This window comes from Dipteris shenzhenensis, chromosome 20, assembly GCF_047967505.1.
Source record: "Dipteris shenzhenensis isolate YYH24624 ecotype China chromosome 20, Dip_SZ_1.0, whole genome shotgun sequence".
In the NCBI taxonomy this organism is placed as follows: Eukaryota; Viridiplantae; Streptophyta; class Polypodiopsida; order Gleicheniales; family Dipteridaceae; genus Dipteris; species Dipteris shenzhenensis.
The window spans coordinates 2,781,405-2,802,009 of record NC_141615.1 but is presented as its reverse complement, the minus strand read 5'-3'; the positions used below and the strand labels follow the sequence as shown (position 1 = coordinate 2,802,009).

The following is a 20,605-nucleotide window of genomic DNA, read 5'->3' as shown; positions in this document are numbered from 1 at the left end:
ATCAAACATTGAACATTTTGATGCTACATTGAAGAACCAACGTGAACTGGTATAAAATTTCACCTAATGAAATAAAACTCACAAACCTTGGGGTAATATGCATACAAAATTTTGTAGAATGTCAAACAATCAACTTTTGATGCACAGCCGACACATATCAAATATTGAACATTTTGATGCTACATTTAAGAACCAAAGTGAACTAATATAAAATTTCACCTAATGAAATAAAACTCACAAACCTTGGGGTAATATGCATACAAAACCACGGATAATTCACCTGACAAAAGGATTTTTCAAAATTCTTTAATAACTGTAGATTGAGATATACCTAGTCCAAAGTCCCCAATTTTGATGTCATTTCGAACATCAAAAAAGATGTTATTTGGAGTAAGATCTCGATGTATGATTCCTTGTCCATGTATGTGTGCCAAACCTTCGACAATTTGCCTGAATATTGCCCAAGCAGTTGCTTCATTCATGGGTTCTAGGTTTGAATCCAGGATTTCTCTCAATGTCCTGTACACAATATCGCGAGCAATGCCATTATAATGCAAAATAGCCAAGCAAATTACATGAAACTGCACAAAGAAGATCAAACACTTTGGTTGTAACATCCTTATGGAATAAACAGCACCATTCCAGCATGATGGCCTCAATTAACTCACGCACAACAAAAATCATACAAGAGCATGGGTGTGATTTATCCCAAACCCTAAACAGGAATATATGCATTACGATCGAATACAATAATCTGACAGAAAAACCTGGCATGTTAGGACTAAGGGGAAAGGAACACAAGTTGGAAGCAAGAAAGCATAGAAAACTTGTATTTCACAATGAGCACTCAACTAAACTCCACAATAAAATGAAAGTACAAGTCAACTAGTGTAGCTCACATGACACTCTATAATATCCTGTAATATCATTCCATTGTAATGTCCTTCGATTCACCCCTCAATGAAATGACTGAAGTACTTAAAGGAAAACCCCACGAGTACCTAGGGTACCTAAAGTACCATGGGCACAGATGTTTCTACACGGGGTGGATATAGCAACCTATGGGAAGCATTTGGTGCATGGGGTGCCACTAGAGAGCTTGGAGATGTATGCTAAAGGACTAGCCGGAGAAGCACCGTAGCTGCTGCGACTCCAAGCGAATCACAAACCAAGCTAGAAGAAACCTCTCCCTAGATTATGAATATCTATGATCTGTGGAGAGAGGTCCAAGGGAAGAGCAGCAAGCATCTTTCCCCTAGCCTAAGTTCTGGAAGGGTGGGATCAATGGATGCATGCGAAGAGGGTAGTGGAGCTCTCATGTTCCACGTCCTTTTTAAGCTGTGCAGCTCATCTTTGGAGAAAATTGTTCTCACGGCCGGTGGAATGGGATGAGGATTGGCTGCACGGTGGCCATTTGCCAATCGGAGGATGGGAGGCTGACTTGAAATCTGTTGGGGGTCCGTCCATCGCTAGCCAAAGTCACTAGAAATTAAGAGATGTGTGTGAGTGAGAATGTAGGTGTTAGTGACATGAAGACTCTGAGGGAAACCATTGCTCAGGCCAAATCTACTTGTCAAGACCTCACTGAACTCAGTCATCACCGTTCTTTGTCCTTGCATGAGCAAACAACACTATGCCAGGCCAAACATTGTCTTAAACTAAATGATCAAAGGAAACTGGCAAAATGGGAGACTAGAGCAAGACAAAGAGCCTTTACAGATAAAGGTTGCTCTTCCAAAGAATTTTTCAAAAGTTTACATCAGAGGAGAATCAAAACAGAAATTTGCAGAGTGCTTATGCCCGATGGATCATGGACTACCTCACGGTCACAGCTTGCTTCCTTTTGTGTGCATCATTTCTCTCAGCAATTTGGCTCTGCAGCTCCTCTCTCGCAACAGATTTTACATGCACGAAATTTACTGTTGCAACATGTTTCTCCTATCATTTCCCCTGCTAAAGCTTTGGAATTGGAGGAACCTTTTACTGAGAGGGAACTGTCAGATGCGATCAAATCATGTGGCAAATGGAGATCCCCTGGATGGGATGGTTTAACAGTAGAGTTTTTTCTAGCCTACTGGCCTATTTTGAAGCATTCATTGCTATATATGGTGAATGCTGCGTGGCAAAATCAGAAAATGCCGGACACATGGAAGAGAGGTCTTGTTAAGCTCCTTCCCAAAAAACAAATTTGTGAGTCTTTGGCAGATTGGAGACCTATCACTCTTATGCCCGTAATTTACAAAGTCACCACCAAAATGATTGTCGATCGGCTAAAGGGGATTTTACATGATGGGTTGCATCCTGCTCAATATGGCTTTGTCCCACGCAGGCACATCACCGATAACATTGCTAATGCCTACATTGGAATTGAATATGCTAAATATACACAGCAGGATGTTTTGTTACTGCAAATTGATATTGCCAAAGCCTTTGATACTGTTCAGTGGGATTTTATTTCATCTACTATGCAAGCATTGGGTTTTGGCACAAAAATGCAGCAGCTCATCACTTGGCTATATCAAGATAGTGAAGCTGCCTGTATACTCTCAGGAGATATTTCCCCATCCTGGACTCTTGCTTGCTCTGTCAGGCAAGGATGTCCCCTGAGTGCTTTACTTTTTGCTATAGCCACCCATCCACTGCTTCAATATTTGGATCACCTTTTGGACACTGATCAGTTGCACGGTTTGGAGATTCTTGGTAGTCACAGCATGATTGCTCAGGCATATGCTAATGATTCATTCTTTACTCCAAAAAATACTCGGGCTGATTTGTCCATGATTATGCATGCTCTTACTACATATGGTTTGGCTGCTGGCCTTCGGGTAAATTTTCAGAAATCAAAATTGCTGCCATTACATGCACAGGAATGGCACAACCTTCTGTGGCCTAGGGAAATTGTCCCCGCTTCTCATTTTATTCGACATCTTGGTTATCCTCTAGGCTGGGGACTCACCCGCTCACAACAAACTAATTGGGTGCTAGCAAAGTTAAGGGCAAAACTTGAATATTGGAAGCTTGCAACTTGGCCATTACATGTTCGCGTGCGAATCACACAATCCATTTTGATAGCATACATACAATTTTATCTGCCTCTCACTATGTTCACTAAGGCAGATCTGATTTCATTTATGTCAGCTATCATGGAAATTTTCTGGCGTTCAAAACATGGCAAGAAAAGTCTCAGATTACTCTCTATGCATCGTCTCTGTTCTCCCAAGATGCACGGAGGTCTGAACATTCTTGATATTCAAATGCATTTACTTGCTCATAGAGGGAAAATGATGATACAGTTTCTGCAAGGAGATCAGCCTTGGGCTTTCATGATCCGCTCTCTCTTATTACATCTTCATACATCTGCCTTTGGGCATTGGCAGCTTACTCAGTGGGATTTTTTATTTGGCTCTATCCAAGGCAAGATCAGAGGATGCCCTTTTGTCTCTCGTCTGCTTCTTGATTGGAAACATATTCTATCCCATTTGGAATGGCATGGCAGGGACTCTCTCTCGGGCAACTCTTTGAGGGTAGAGAATAATTTTTTGTCTAAAGTTTTCCACCCCCCTTTGGCCATACAAGAACCCCGACGTTCTTATTTTCTCTCCTTCAAAGGCATTTCGTCTGTGGCGGATGTACTTCAAGATGATGGCACAATCTTATCTTTTTCTATGGCTGCTCGCAAATATGGCTTGGGAGCTCATTATCGTCCTTTATGGCATCGAATTTCAGCAATGCTCCAACCGTACTTGCTGGTACCCCATTTGGAACTTCAGAATAGGCTTGAGGATTGGATCTTACGCTCTCCTTCCTTATATGCCCGTCCTCTGAAGCTCTCACATATCACAGTGTCATCACTGTATAAAGTGTTATTACCTCCGCCTTGGATTTCCCACAAAGCAAATACTGTTTGGCATATAGATCGCCCAATGAAGTGGTGGAGAAAAAGGCTGCGTCTCCTTTGGCATTACAAAGTCCCTCTACGACAACAGCTTTTCCTATGGCGAGTTCTTCTTGGCATTTTTCCATCCGGACAGTTACTCGCACACAGACATATTGCTTCAGCTGTTTGTCACCGATGTCAGCACTCTACTGAATCAATGTTTCATATCTTTTGGTCCTGTCCAAACACTTCTGATCTCATTGCTCTCATTAGACAGAGGCTTCGACAACGATTTCCTACTGTTACTTTTGGCATATTTTTCTGGTTGTTTGGCTTTCATCTAGAGAGACATGGATTTGATTTATTTTTTGTATGGGTGCGCTATTGGACCCTATGGACTTTATGGATGGACAGAAATCATAGAGTCTTTGGTGACCACTATTTTCATCTTTTCTTTTTTTCAAACGATCTCTACAACAATCATTTTATGATTGTCTTCAGACTCGTTTGATTGATCAGGATGTATATACAGCTTATACTGAGATCTTCAGTTGAGTAGTAGTTACTTCGGTTTTTTGAAGTAACTATGAATGTAATTATTCTACAGCAATAAAAGATTTCTTCCCACAAAAAAAAAAAGTTAGTGTGAGAGTATGGAAGTACTCATACTGTGTGTGTGTGTGGAAAAAAATTTGAATGATGCTTCGCAAACCCCAAGAAAAGTCATCTCACCTAGGAGACCTTTGCCCTCCCAGACTTGGAATGGTGTCTCCTCTCAGGGCAAAACACCAGCTGAAAAGTCTGGCATTGGTTTGACTTGGGCTGCGGTGACTGCCAATCGTACCCTCTTTCCAGAAGAGGAAGTTGCTACCTCATTGTCTTCTCCTTAGGCTGACTTTTCTTCTCAGGGGGCCAAGGCCCGGATACTGAGGTGGAAATGCAGACATAGAAGGATTTTTTGCTGTTGTACATACCTGTCCTATATCTATAAATATGCTTGATCATCTCAAATGTGTCACTTTGAATGTACAGGGTTTGTGTGATGGTCAAAAATGGAAACTCGTCTGGCTGTATATACAGCCAATTGCAGCCTAATATAGTAGCTTTACAAGAGCATAATCAGGATATGTATGCTGGTAAATCTGGACATTTTGCTGGTTATGACATTTTCTATGCTGGGGAGCACACTTTCTCTGGGGTAGCCTTTTTGGTTAAGCATGATCTTCACCCTATTGTGGCCTTCAATGATCACCATGTCGATGGATGATCATACTATGCCTTGTTCAAGGCGACATCTTTGAATTTGCATCAGTTTATGCTCCTCAACCTTTCGGGAATCAAGCTTTGATTTGGGATGCTATGCATACATATCCTTGGCGGCATTATGCTTTTATCTGTGGAAATTTCAATAATGCCCCACAACCGGGAGATAATACCTCGGGCCACACTCAAATGTTAGCTTCTGAAAAGCAGGCATGGTCTGATTTTTTGCTTCAGTTGTCTTTGGTTGATCTCTGGAAGGAATTGCAGCCCATGCTTACGAGTTATGCCTTTCAGCATAATGCTCAATCTTCATATCAGACACGCTTGGACAGATGATATCCAGTTGATCCGTAGCATTCTGATGCCTTCATGAAGGATAGAGGGACACTCTAAAGCAAGATGCCCAAACTTGTGACAAGAAAAACAAGCTCCAGCAAAAATGCCCCATTTTAGAGTGAAATATTTCCTTCCCAAATTAACACCCTCAATCTCAACTGCAATAGAGGAGGGGGTCGGTCTATCAATATCCCATAAGATGCAAAAACGATTTTTATTACCTGTGGGACGAGGGGGACAGATGACTTGTCCCAATGTCATGGCTAAACCTGGAAGCTCTGTTCTCATGTAATCTGGAAAATCAACCACTTCAACCCATACAGGGCAATGATGCTTGATAAGGTTCTGGTAGTCCTTATTAGGGGACCAGGGCATGATATGCACCATTTGTCGACCAAAAAATAAAGGGGACATTTCCAGCATCTTTTGTTTTGTCAGGGCATCCAAAAGATGAACTTCATAAAATCCTCGGGAGGCAAAATAGACTCCTTCTACATAGCATCCACCTAGGAGAGAATTCACCCATTGACCCACATCATTAGCAGAAGGAATTTTGCCTGGAAAAAAGATGATAACTGCAGTTTGAGAAAGCTTCTTCAAAGGATGTACAAGAGAGGGCAACTTCATTTTGTAAGTGAGTTCCGGAGCAGGTTGACTCCATTCCCTTCTACTTTATTGAAAATCATCATTCAACATATCAAACACATAGGAAGCATCTTCAGATGAAGGAGATATGGGGGAAGAGGTTTCCCTTGATTGTCTTTTGGGTTCAGGAGAGAGAGCTCTCTTGACATAATACTTATTTGCTTCTGCCATGGAGGCTAAGGGTTTCAAACCGATATCAAACGATGAGGATGAGTTAGGACTGAAGCGCTGTGCGAAGGAATGGGGAGCTGACAGAACTGTACGGACGTTCGGAGAACCTGAATAAACTGTACGGAATGATCACACGGAAGATCTCACAGAAAGGTACGGAACAGAGTTGCTGACGGGACACAAAGGGGCAAATCTGTACGGAAGAGTCAGGGATGTACGGACGTACGGAAGAGACGGTGAACTCGTGCACTGTACGGACGTACGGATAAGCAGACGGAGCAGTACGGAGGTTTCACACGGAGTATTTGACAGGACTGTACGGAGTAGAGATGCTGACGCTAGACTGTACGGAAGATTCAAGAAAGTACGGACACACGGAGGAAACATCAGAAGGGGAAAAACGATGGCAAGGTAGAAAGCAGCGGGATCTGTCAAGGCTGCGCAGGGATGACGAAGTCTGTTTGCATAGTCCTTGTCAAGTGCTCAAAAGGCATAGTCCTTGTCTTCTACCACAAAGTTTGATTCTTCATTTGTTGATGGAGTCTTTCCTTCAGCAAGATTTTCTTTGTTGTTGATGCAGCTCTTCTTCACATGAAATGCTTCATTTTCTTTGGAGTCATTCCTCTCCTCTTCTTGGGCTTGTCTCTTGGAGAGCAGCTGTAGAGAAAACCTTTTTAGATGGCAATACTCCATAGTCTTACTGGGTACTCCACAGAAGGCACATACCTTTTTCTTGGTGTTCACCTTGATGAAATATTCACCATTACAGGGCTTTACTCTCATTCTAGGCTTCTTTTGGAATGCTTTCCTCTGAGGTACATAATCAATGTTAGAGGAACAATATGATGAAGGCATATTGGGAAGGTCTTACCACTAATGTGGTAGTATCTAGTCCCTTACAAATAAGTCTCCTTCTCCACAAGTATAATTGGTTGGAGAGATAGTTAGATACCCCAAACTCTTAGCATAAAGGAAATACAACGTCTATTGCTTCAAAAAAATAGCATTCAAGCATATTCAAAACATAAATGCATTATGAGCATTTACCAAAACTGTCACAAACTGCAGGACAGTGCTCCAAAGAGAAGACTGAAAAATGCCTCAGATCACTTCCCATGGTCAAACATCCAAAAGACCAAAGATAACCGACATAATAATGAAACTTTCTAGCACTTAACCATATTCAATGTTTCATCTTAGAAGCAGATATCACTGCTACCCCCAAATTGAGCAGTCTAAAATTGGAGGGTGCAATTAAAGCTGAAGAGAAAAGCTTTGAGAGGGCTTTCAAAGGCAAATGGAAGCTCTTACTGAGGACTACTTCCAGGAGAAAGGAATGGCGAAATTGCACGTTGTGTCACCGTGGAAAGATGCGCCTATTCCGACTGGTTTTTTGCTTGTTTCTCCTTATTCCAGCAAGCATTTGAGCTCAAATTTCATGAGCAGCAAGCTCATAGTGTCGCCCACCCGTGGCTAAGAGGAATTGGCGAAATATTGCGTCAATAGGCAGAATTGCTTGAAAGTTTGCCGAGCAGAAATCGTGTCGGCATGGGCTGTAGAGGGCATCTCTCCCTAATTGCTTGGTATCAAAGGTGCACCCTAAGTAGAGGAAACTTCAGCTCAGAGGGCTCTAGGAATGGTCGCTTAATGGAGGAGAATGGAGCTAAGCAAAATCTGGAGAGAAAGAGAGCAGAAATGAAGAAGAAGATGGAGGGTGGAGAAGAAGATGATGAGGTGGCATATTGAAGCTACAATGGGCTAGGGACTCAAGGAGGCTCTGATACCAAATCTTGGAACTTGGGGAGAGAGGAGAGCTTCATCATGGAGGTGAGTGGGAACACATGAGATATAGCAATGGGTGTTCTTCTGATTGTGAGAGAGGTGAGTCTCTCTTATAGAAATCGGAAGAGGGGGTGGCCTAGATCATAGGCACCTTCCCTACATCAATGGTAATCAGCCCCTACATCAATGGGACTGGCCTAAATCAAAGGAACCTCCCATGTGGGGGCCTTTGTGCTTACATCATCACTTAGGTCACACACTAGACACCTCATAGCACTAGGTGTGCTTCTACACCACACACACACACAGTTTTTTTTAAAAAAAAGTGAAAACACACACACACACACACACACACACACACACTTTTTTTTAAAAAAAAGTGAAATCTTTATATTTCTGTGTGGGAAACCTCAAAAGAGGTGAAAACCCATCAATAAGTACAAGAAAAAAGTTTTACGAGTAAAACCTCAGAGCAAAAGTCATGAGGTAACCAAGTAAAATATTACATATCAAGCTGGGGGAGAATCAAACACAACATCCTCCAGCTTCAAAGTGTTGCTCTGTAAAAATTGATGCAGTGATGAAACCACACCATCAATAAAAACAAGCTGTTTTTTGCCCTTATGATTCTTCTTAATATAGGCCGGTACTCGAAATTTTTGAATCAAAGGGTCAAAAACCTATTGTAACATGGGATGGAAAGATTCCAATAAAAAAGGTACTTTTGCATCCCTGACAGAAGAAAACTCTGGCACAGGCATCAAAGGCATAGGAGCTAGCTCAACATCCGTGTCTTCCGATGAAGAAGCTACATCTGATGAAATAGAGTTCTGCATTGGAGCTTCATTCGGAGGATCAATCTGAATATGAGCAGGGGCAGTATCCTGAGAAATAGCATGCATAGCATCCTGTAAGTTGCCCTCTGCAAGGGTTACATCCATATCTTGAATAGAAGGAGACTGCTGGTGCTCAACAAGAGTGCAATCCTGAGCTTCTTTAGCAAGAGGAAGATTTGCCTGTGATTTATCAACCTTCCTCCGGTAGTGCTTCGAAGCAGTAGAGGGCTTCACCAAAGAGGTCATAGCAGAAACCGGAGGAGAAGGAAGAGTAACCTTGACAGCTGAAGAAGGAACAGGTGGTGTGGGCCTGGATATGGAAGGGCAAGCACATGCAAAATGGCCCACCTATCGGCACCGATAACATGCAGTGGGGAAAGATGCAAAATGAAGCCTAATGCGCATCGGATGAGCAAAGCCCAAATCAAGATCCAGAGTAGATGGCACGGGTTGCGTCATATCCCACAAAATGCAAAGACAAACATCACGGGAGGCTTGCGAGAAGTCCTGTCTCGGAATATGGAGAGGCCTTCCCAAAAAAGCTGCAAGAGTTGGAAGGTGCTGAAAAAGAGGCACAGGCAGTGCTTTGAGAGTAATCCAAACCGGACAGTGAGTCAGAAGTGTTGCAGAAGGATCGAAAAGTGGATCCCAGGGCATAACATAAGCAAAGAAACCCGCTTCAGGAACACCAACATCAGTAACAAGGCGCTCTACCACCTCAGTCGAAGAGCACTGGGCATAGTAAAATCCTTTGCCTAGAAAGACAAAGGAAGAAATACAATCCAGACCCGCTGCAACATCAGCCCAATGACGGAGCTGAGCTAATGATAAAACCCTGCCCATGAAGTAGAGGCAGACTCCAAATTGTTGAGCTTGTCGAAGACCAGAGACTAAAAGGGCAGAATCCAAGGAGCAAACAAGCGGGGAAGGCGATGAAGGAAATTCTGTGACAGAGGCAGAACACAATTGGCGAAGAAGATCCAATTGGAGCGATGAAGAAGGGCCATCAGAACCATCCAGCTTTGCCGATTTGACGAGAGGAGAGGCAGGCAGACCACCATGCTTTCGGCGAAGAAATACCCGAGTAGGAGCAGGGGTAGAGGGAGGTGCCGAAGCAGAGAAAATAAAAGAAAGAGAAGGCTGCGCAGGGGACTATGCAAGCTGTACGGTCGTCCGTACAGCTTGTACGGAAGCCCGTATAGCAGGAACGACTGACTGTACGGGAGAATCTTCAACGAACGAAGAACATACGAGAGGTGGTACAAGCGGCAGTACGGAAGGTAGGCTGAGTGCAAGTGGTACGGAAGACGAAGCAGTCAACCATACGGCCTGTACGGGCGACGGTACTGAAGGCAGGCTGAGTGTCGGAGGTACGGAAATCCGTACAGCTGACGGCAGTTGTACGGAAGGCGGAGCAGGCAGCAGGGTCGTAGGAGGGGACTGCACGGACGTGAGTTGTACAGACGGGGTCATGGAGGAAGACGAGGTGGGCTGTGCAGAGGAGGAGACCTCCATCACTCTCCCCCTACCCACACTCTTTTAAAAAAAAAAAAAAAAAATAGTGAAATCTTTATATTTCTGTGTGGGAAACCTCAAAAGAGGTAAAAACCCACCAATAAGTACAAGAAAAAAGTTTTACAAGTAAAACCTCAGAGCAAAAGTCATGAGGTAGCCAAGTAAAAAGTTACATATCAAGCTGGAGGAGAGTCAAACACAGCATCCTCCAACTTCAAATTATTCTGCTGTAAAAACTGATGCAGTGATGAAACCACACCATCAATAAAAACCAGCTGTTTTTTGCCCTTATGATTCTTCTTGATATAGGCTGGTACCCGAAATTTTTGAATCAGAGGGTCAAAAACCTGTTGTAACATGGGATGAAAAGATTCCAGTAAAAAAGGTACTTCTGCATCCCTGACATAAGAACTCTGCCACATACATCAAAGGCGGAGAAGCTAAATCAACATCTGTATCTTCCGATGAAAAAGCTGCATCTGATGAAGGAGGGTTCAGCATCGGAGCTTCATTTGGAGGATCAATCTGAATATGAGCAGGGGCGGTATCCTGAGAGAGAGCATGCATGTCATCCTGTAAATTGCCCTCTACAAGGGGTACATCCATATCGTGAGTAGAAGAAAACTGATGGTGCTCAACAAGGGTGCGATCCTGAGCTTTTTCAGTAAGAGGAAGATTTGCCTGTGATTTATCAACCTTCCTCCAGTAGTGCTTCGGAGCAATAGAGGGCTTCGCCAAAGAAGCCATAATAGAAACCGGAGGAGAAGGGAGAGTAGCCTTGACAGCTGAAGAATGAGCAGGAGGTATGGGCCTGGAAGTAGAAGGGCAAGCACGTGCAAAATGACCAACCTGTCGGCACCGATAACATGCAGTGGGAAAAGATGCAAAATGGAGCCTGATGGGCATCGGATGAGAAAATCCCGACTCAAGATCCAGAGTAGATGGCACGGGCTGCATCACATCCCACAAAATGTAGAGACGAACATCACGGGAGGCTTGCAAAAAATCCTGTCTCGAAACATGAAGAGGCCTTCCCAAAAAAGCTGCAAGAGTTGGAAGATGTTGAAGAAGAGGCACAGGCAGCGCTTTGAGAGTAATCCAAACCAGACAGTGAGTCAGAAGGGTTGCAGAAGGATCGAAAAGCGGGTCCCAGGGCATAACATAAGCAAAAAATCCAGCTCCAGGGACACCATCATCACTGACAAGGCGCTCTACCACCTCAGTCGAAGAGCAGTGGGCATAGTAAAATCCTTTGCCGAGAAAAACAAAGGAAGAAATACAATCCCGACCCACAGCAACATCAGCCCATTGACGGAGCTGAGCTGAAGATAAAACCCTGCCCATAAAATAGAGGCAGACTCCAAATTGCTGAGCCTGTCGAAGACCAGAGACCAAAAGGGCAGAGTCCAAGGAACAAACAAGCGGGAAACTCGATGAAGGACCCCTACCCACACTTTTTTTTTTTTTTTTTTGGTGAAACCAGTAACTATATTATTAACATGAGATCAATGTACATGACATTAGACTCCAAAAGAGAGCCTAATGGAAGAACTCAAAAACAGCCAGAAAACACTTCAAGGCTAGTAGCATCCAAGTCCCTTGCAGCATAACTATCATATAAAGATTGCGGGAATGTCCTGCAAGCTTGTGGGAATGAAAGCACATAACCATGTTGATCCACAACATCTCCGATAAATCTTATGCCCAGTTTCATAAGATTATATGCTTTAATAGGTGCCTGTAAAGCGAGAGGCGATTCAAACACCTTGCTCCAATGGATGCTTTCCAAGCGAAAAGAATTACCATGATGGGAAGAAGCACCTGTCCATTTAACATAAGAGAGAATTCTCTTCCAATCATGAATAAAAGCAGTAGAGACAGGACAACCAGGAATTTTTCCCTGAAATGTGGTCATGACTGCTTCCCAGTGATTTGTAATCCAATGCCCATATGCATGGGACGTTTCCACACATAGCGGCTAACATAATAGCCCATGGCTGTTTTTGCTGAAAAAAATCAGCAATCATAGTGCTCTTTCTTGCCAGCATATGAAACTGAAGATTGAGAATATTCAGTCCCCCATGAGTCTTAGGAGAACAAACAGCCTGCATAGGAAGAAGTCGCAATGCCTTTTTGTGAGATTTGCTTTTCCAAAATATCTCCATAGCCTGGGACATATAGGAAGCCAAATGCTTAAAAGACCAGGGAAGAAGAGGCAAATAAAATTGCACGTATGCCATAATGATAGACTGTACTATCCGAAGTCAATCATGTAGAGGCCAAGTGGACAAATGCCAGTATTCCAGCTTCTTGTTGATCTTTTGAAGCACCCATTTAAGCTGTTGTGTTGAGGGGTAATATTCCAGCCAATGGGATATCCTAGATGCCTCACAAGAGTATGGGAAGGGAGGATGTGGCCTGGCCAGAGAAGTGCATGCCAATCAACTTCTTTCAATGCTAAAAGATTCGATTTCTGAAAGTTAATATGCAGTCCAGCAGCTATGCCAACATCATTCAGAGTATGCATCAAGTGAGAGAGGTCACTTTGAGAATTCCTGGGCATGAAATATGAATCATCAGCATATGCCTGTGCAAGAAACGGCTGCGCCTCTGGAATTTGCAAGCCATGAAGCTGCCCTGTAGTTGCAAGATGGTCCATATGCAACAATAACGGATGAGTAGCAATGGCATATAGTAGCGAACTAAGAGGGCAACCCTGTCTCACTGAGCGGGTCATAGTCCATGCTCTTGACAACCCACCACCAAGCAAACACTGCGCAGTGGCATGAGAATAGAGCCAGTAAATAATATGGACCAGCCGAGGGCCAAATCCCAATTTATGCATAGTCTGAGAAATAAAATCCCAATGGACAGTATCAAATGCTTTGGCAATGTCCACTTGCAGAATGAGAACATCTTGTTTAGAATATTTGGCATACTCAATTGCAAGCAAAGCATTGGAGATATTATCAGTAATCTGTCTTCTGGGAACAAACCCATACTGACTCCTGCTTGCAAGATAAATCGAACCCGGAAGACAATCATTTTGGCAATGAGTTTGTAAATGACTGGCATAAGAGATATGGGCCGCCAATCAGCCATTGTCTCACACAACCTTTTTTTGGGGATCAATTTGACAAGGCCATGTTTCCAAGAAGGAGGAAGAGATTGTTCTGCCCAAGCATGATTGATCATAAGAAGCAGAGTGTTTTTGAGATCACCCCAAAATGCACGGAAGAATTCTACAGTCAATCCAACACAACCAGGAGAGCTGCCTTTGCGTAAATGACTCAGAGCATCATCCAATTCATTAAGCATAAAGGGCTGCTCCAGTGCACGAGCCCGTTCCGGGGACAATATGGGCTGAACATGCATCAGAAATTGAGACCTAGCTGCATTCACTTGCATTGAATGATCAGGCTGAGGAGAAAAGAGATGCTGGAAATGACTAGAGCATTGCGATTCCAATTCTGATTTGGATGTGGTCCAGGTGCCATCATCTTGCCTGATTCTGCAAATATCCTCCTTTCGCCTATCCGCATGCAGGCTTTTAAAGAAGGCTTTGGAGGAGCAGCCCTTATCCAAAAGGGGTTTCATGCGAGCTCGGATTTGCTACTTCTTTAATTTGCGAAGATCATTTTGATGGATGATGTGAACCGCATAAGCACAGGAATCCTGTTCAGAGGAGGTGAGCTGCCTATGAGAGCTGATTAAATCCATTTGTTGCTTATGAGATTGAGCCCATTTCAGCTTAAGCCTGAGGTTTCCCATGTAACTCCGTCCATAATCTTGAATGACAGCCTGCAAACGATGGGCAAGACTGATCCAGGCGAAATCCATGTTCTCCTGAGCATGTGAAAGGAGGGGGCGGACAGCCACTCTCACCATGTTCTGAAATTGTTGATGCAGCAAATAAGCACCATTAACATGGAGTAGGCGACGACCAAAAAAAGGCATATCATCTGTCAAACGTGCTATAGATAATGTCAAGCATACTGCGAAGTGATCAGATAGCAAGAGGGAATGATCAACCCATAGTGCACATGTGAAACTAGCATACTGCTGAGCATGCAACAAATACCATCTGTCAAGTCGAGCCCAGTAATGAGTAAAGGCATTGCGATGGTATGTGTAACCCATATCTCTATCCCTTGTTGAGAGCCATAAATCTTCTGCATGCAAGAAAGAAAGCATATCTTCCCAATGTCGAAGCTCAGTGGGGATCATGTGAGAACAATGAGTGGTGTTGTCTTGGATGGCTGGCGAGTTATTAAAGTCTCCACACAAAAAGGCATTGGACAGCCATGGATATTGTTTGAGGGAGGCCCACATTCGAGCTCTTGTCGCAGAAGTTTGAGAGGCATAAACAGATGCTATTTCATAAAGATCAGCATGACAGATGCATCTGATCACCATCCATCGACCCTAGGGGTCATTGTAAGCAACCGTGGGCTGCATATCATGTTGCACCAGCATGCATACCCCCGAAAAGTGCATTGTACCAGCATAAAAGATGTCGTAACCAGCAAAATGGCCTTGCTGGCCAGCCAAGAAGTGTTGGTTGTGTTCCTATAAAGAAATTACATCGGGGTGCATTCTATGTACATAGTGCCAAAAAAGTCTCCACTTATTGACATTGCAAAGACCTTGAACGTTGTATGAAATGCAAGTAATTGAAGTAGACATAGAAGGTATGTACAGCCGAGCCAAAAAGCAGAGTGAAGGTGTAAGTTGTCAGGCCTCAGCCATGACATCGACATCCACTTGGCCTCCTGGATCAGTAGCTCTATAATCCTCATCATTGTCACATACAGGGATGCCCTCTTGAGCACATCAACCCACAGTTGAGAAGTGAGGCTATCAGCAGGGGTAGAGGCCTGACCAGGGGTGGAACTAGAGGCATCCCAATGGCGAGATTGTAACGGTCGTGGCTTCAGCGCAAATACCTTTTTGGGTTGCTGCCAGGCACCCTGAGGAGCGGCATGAGATTCTGAAATTTTGCCCTTTCCCTTATCCTTTTTCTTGGCTGTAACCTGAACCACATTTTCTTTGGGTGGGGCAGATTTAGATGCCATATCCCCCGACTTGCTAGGCATAGCCTTAGGTCCTGGACCATAAGTTGGAGGGGAAATATTTTCTGGAGCAATAGCTGTAGATGGGAGCTGATGCAGGACTGCAGGACACTGTGAAGCTAGGTGGCCAAACTTATGACATGTGAAGCAAGCACCTACAAATACTCCCCATTTCAAGTCAAAATATTTTTCGCCCAAGGGGACATCCTCCACCTCTACCGCAATAGAAGGAGGGGTTGGGTGATCTGTGTCCCAAAGAACACAAAACCGATTTCGATTACCCGAAGGATGGGGTGGGCATACAACTTGCCCCAAAGTAGCTGCCAGGCTTGGTAACTCAGCCCTCATATAGTCCGGAAAATCCACGACCTCAACCCATAGAGGGCAGTGATGTCGAATGAGACCGTGATAATCCTTATTTGGCGACCATGGCATGACATGAACCATTTGTCTGCCATAGAATAGAGGGGACATCTCCAATATCTGCTGACGATATGAGGCATCCAAAAAGTGCACTTCATAAAAACCTCGAGAAGCAAAATATACTCCTTCAACAAAGCAACCTCCCAACAAAGCCTGAATCCACTGAGCTACATCATTTGCTGAAGGTAGCTTCCCTGGAAAGAAAATGATGACTGCTTGCTGGGAAAACTTTCGGAGAGGAGCGACCAAAGAGGGCAGCTTCAGCTTATATTTAAGGGCCAGGGGAGGTTTGGCCCACTCCTTCCGGCTGTGATGAAATTCATCCTTGAGCATGTCGAAAACATAGTGAGCATCTACAGAGGCTGAAGTAGAAAAATCAACTTGCTGTCTTTTGGAGTCCCGGGACAGGTCCTTCCGGGAATAGCTTTTGAGATGGTCCTCCATGGGGTTAAGCAGGGCAAGATTGATGAAGAGGCAGAGAGAACTAGAGCTGTACATCAGGGTTTGAACAGAGCAAACAGCACGGGAGAAATAGGGAAAACAGTACGGACAAGCGGAAACTGTACGGACAATATGGATAGACAGGACCGTACGGACTGTATGGAGTGCTGATAGGGCAGACAGAGGCTGTACGGAACAGAATGAGTAGGACAGAGATGCTGACGGAGGGCAGGGGGGCTAGACTGTACGGAGAGGGCAGGAGTGTACGGACGTACGGAGGGGCTTCAGAAGGGAACAACGATGGCGATGCACACACACACAACTGGAACGGGATTGCATGGGATTGCACAAGAAGGAGCGGGCTTGTTCGTACGGTCGTACGGCACCTGTACGGCGACCGTACAGGTGTACGGACAGATGGGGGAGCTGTACGGGACCTCCTCTGTCTCGCGACCTGCTCTCTCTCACGCTCTCGAGCTCTCTCCCCCTACCCACACTCACACACACACACACTTTTTTTTTTGGGTAAAATCCAGTTCACTGTATTTATATTGTCATAACTTTACAAGAGGGAAAGTCTCCAAAAAAGGAGAGTATCCCACAGATCAGAAGCACAAAAAGAAAAGCTCAATGCAAGATGCATGCATATCACCCTCATGGCAGGCATCATATAAAGATTGCCGCAATGAGGCTCTAAAAGATTCATATGACTTTTGAAACTGGCGGCCCAAGTATGCCAAATTATGCTCTTCCCAGATTGTCCAAAGAGCCCAATATCTCACCCATGAGAGAAAGAGTGAGTATTGAGATAAAGGCCTTCTAAATCTGCCAAATAGCCAAAAATGTTTCCCAAATATGTGACTCGGGAAACGGAGGCGAAGAAGATCTGAAATTTTCCCAAGGAGATTCCGAGTAGACGAGCAATGCCAAAGCAAATGAGGGACAGTCTCTGAAGGAGCGTGACACCGTAAACAGGTGGGTGGTGCAATGTGCCGTTTGGCAAGTGTGATTCCCACTGACAATGTGCCGGTCATGCATCTCCAAAGAAAAAGTCTTTGTTTCAAAGGCATTTTACACCTCCATAATAGTCGGAGATTCTTCCGCCACCATGAAAGGGGCTGCCTGATATGCCATAGAGTATTAGCATATTGATGAATCCAAGGGGCAGGTTGAAGAAGCTTGTAGACTTTGATGGAGGTCAAAACAGGCAGAGGTATAGAACAAGAGCATGTAGCAGAGGGATACAATTGCCAATCCATAAGCCTGTCTGTGTCAGCCACAGGGGGAATAGGTAGAAATGGATGCAAGAGATCAGCAATTTTCTTCCATATCAATCTGTGATGCATTCCCAAAGCATAAGAGGCAGTGGCCTGAGGAAAAGATAAGACATGGCCGTGATCATCTACCACATGCCCGACATTGGAGATATTGTCATAGATTTGTCTTCGCGGCGGCACAAACCCATACTGATGAGGATGAAGGCCCGCATTCAGTATCCCATGAAGCCTATACACAATCATTTTGGCAATGAGTTTGTAAACTACAAGCATCAAAGTAATAGGCCTCCAATCTGACATATGATCACAGAGATTTTTTTTGGGCACAAGTTTAATTATGCCATGCTTCCAAAGGTGTGGCAATTGATTTTCTTGCCAGGCAACATTGATCATTTGTAAAAGAACATCTTTCAAATCATCCCAAAAAGAAATATAAAATTCCACTGTAAGACCATCCCAGCCCAGGGACTTGTATTTGCCAAGATGGGACAATGCATTATCAAGTTCCGTGTCAGTAAAAGGTCTCTCAAATAAAAGAGCATCATCCATTTCCACTATCCCAGAAACATATTGAAGAAATTCAATCCTCGCATCAGTCATTTGATTTGATGGGGGGCCAGGGGTAGAGAACAGTGTCTGGAAGTAATTTTGGCATTCATCTTGGAGATCAGAGAAGGAGTGCGTCCAAGAGCCATCTAGCTTCCTTACCCTTAGACATGAGTTTTTCTTTCGAGTGGCATGCAGTCCCTTGAAAAAGGCTTTGGATGAGCAGCCCTTATCCATAAGGGGCTTCATTCTTGCTCTAATCTGCCATTTGTGCAATTTCCGCTGATCATTATCAGTCAGTTTGATCCAGGCTTGTGAGAGGGAATCATTTTCTGATTCAGAAAGAGGCCTTAACTGTGAAAATTCAGTCAACTGTTGTGCTGTCCTTTTTGCCCATTTGACCTCGTTCCTCCATGTAGCCATGTGCCAGTTTCCATACTCCCTAATGACATTCTGTATACGAGAGACAAAGCTGTCCCAAGCATAATTCATGTCCTCCTGAGCATGCAAAAGCAAGGGATGAATTGCAAATCTGATCATTTGCTGGAAATGTTGATGTCGAAGGTAAGCCTGATTAACATGCAATAATCTGCTGGAGAGAGTCGGCAAATCATCCAGTGGCATACCAAATTGCAGATTTAACCATAATGGGGCATGATCTGACAAGCCCAAAGAGAAATCGATGTGGAGATGAAGGCTAAAATCTGCATATTGTTGTGGATAGAACAAATACCATCTGTCAAGCCTAGCCCAGTATGTAGTATATGCATTATGATGAAAAGTATATCCGGGCACTGACCCTTGTAGAAGCAGCCATAAATCTTCAGCCTGCATAGAAAAAAGCATGCTATCCCATTTCTGTCTTTCCGATGAAAGCATATGAGATCTTGAAGTGGTGTTATCTCTTAGCAGAGGAGAATTGTTAAAATCTCCACAGATAAATGCATTGGATCTCCATGGATTTTTGCTTAAAGAATCCCATAGAGAAGCCCTCATGGCAGAGTTCTGGGGGGCATAAACTGATGCAAGCTCAAAAATGTCACCATTGACATTACATTGTATGACTATCCATCGGCCACTGCTGTCATTGAATGCTAACTGGGGCTCCAGCTCATGTCTGACCATTATGCATACCCCTGAGTAGGTAGTGGTACCAGCATAATATATATCATAGCCGCCAAAGTGATCATGATGACCAGCCTTAGAGTGTTGATTATGCTCTTGCAAACAAACAATATCTGGCTGCATTTTATGTACATAATTCCAGAAAAGCCTCCACTTTGAGACATTGCAGAGGCTCTGTACATTGTATGTAAAGCACTTAAGTGTTTGATGCATGAAAGAGATATATACAGGAAAGTATAAGTATGAGACAAGATATCAGAGAGGCAAAGCCTCTGCCTGCATGGGTTGCAGGCTTTCATGATCCATAAAAGATATGGCATTCTCCCCTTCTTCAGAATCGCATATGGGAATACCCTTCTTCAATACCCCCACCCAATTTTGAAGGACAGGAGCTGAAGTGGAAGCCTGTCCTGGTAAGGGAGAGGAAGCATCCCATTTCCGAGATTGAAAGGGGCATTGCTTCAATACAACCACCTTCTTAGGCTGTTGAAAACCATCCCGATCTGTCCCCACAGGTTCCTTCATCTTCTCTTTTTCTTTTTCTTTCCCTTTTCCAACAAGTGATTGCACCTGATTAACTGGTTTAGCATTCTTTGCCCCATTTCGATTTGCTACCTTGGCTTGCAAATTCTCATTCTTTTCCCTTGTCTGAGGCGGCAAGGCATTAGGAGGGGGTTGATGCAGTTGGGCATTCAGAGGCTAGATGCCCAAACTTGTGGCAGGCAAAGCAAGCGCCTGCAAATACACCCCATTTCAAGTCAAAAAACTTTTTGCCCAATTGCACTCCCTCAACTTTCACTGCAATAGAAGGAGGGGTAGGTGTGTCAGTGTCCCAGAGGATGCAAAATCTGTTACGATTTCCCATGGGGCGTGGAGGACAAATGACCTGTCCCAATGAAGCAGCCAGGCCAGGCAATTCTTCATGCATATAGTCCGGGAAGTTAATAACCTCAAGCCATACAGGACAATGATGATGTATAAGACTTTGGTAGTCCTTGTTTGGGGACCAAGGCATGGCATGTACCATCTGCTTCTCGTAAAAAAGGGGAGAAAGCTCAAGGAGCCTCTGCTTGCACAAAGCATCTGATAAATGCACCTCATAAAATCCTCTGGAGGCAAAGTAGACACCCTCTACAAAACATCCTCCAAGGATAGACTTGATCCATTGCGCAACATCACTGGCGGCTGGAATTCTTCCTGGAAAGAAAATAATTACCGCAGTTTGAGATAGCTTTCTGAGAGGATTCACAAGGGAGGGCAATTTCAATTTGTATGTGACCTCCGGAACTGGTTTGC

General features: G+C 44.0%; 1 protein-coding gene across 2 annotated transcripts in view; it reads right to left on the bottom strand.

Moving 5' to 3' along the window:
- Positions 1–20,605, bottom strand: part of GCN2 (protein kinase family protein) — a 352,386-nt gene that overhangs the window by 98,237 nt on the left and 233,544 nt on the right. For both annotated transcript variants that reach the window (XM_087391372.1, XM_087391373.1), the window contains exon 14: positions 332–519. In XM_087391372.1, coding sequence (XP_087247498.1) covers positions 332–519 — 188 coding nt within the window. The remainder of the gene's footprint in view (positions 1–331; positions 520–20,605) is intronic.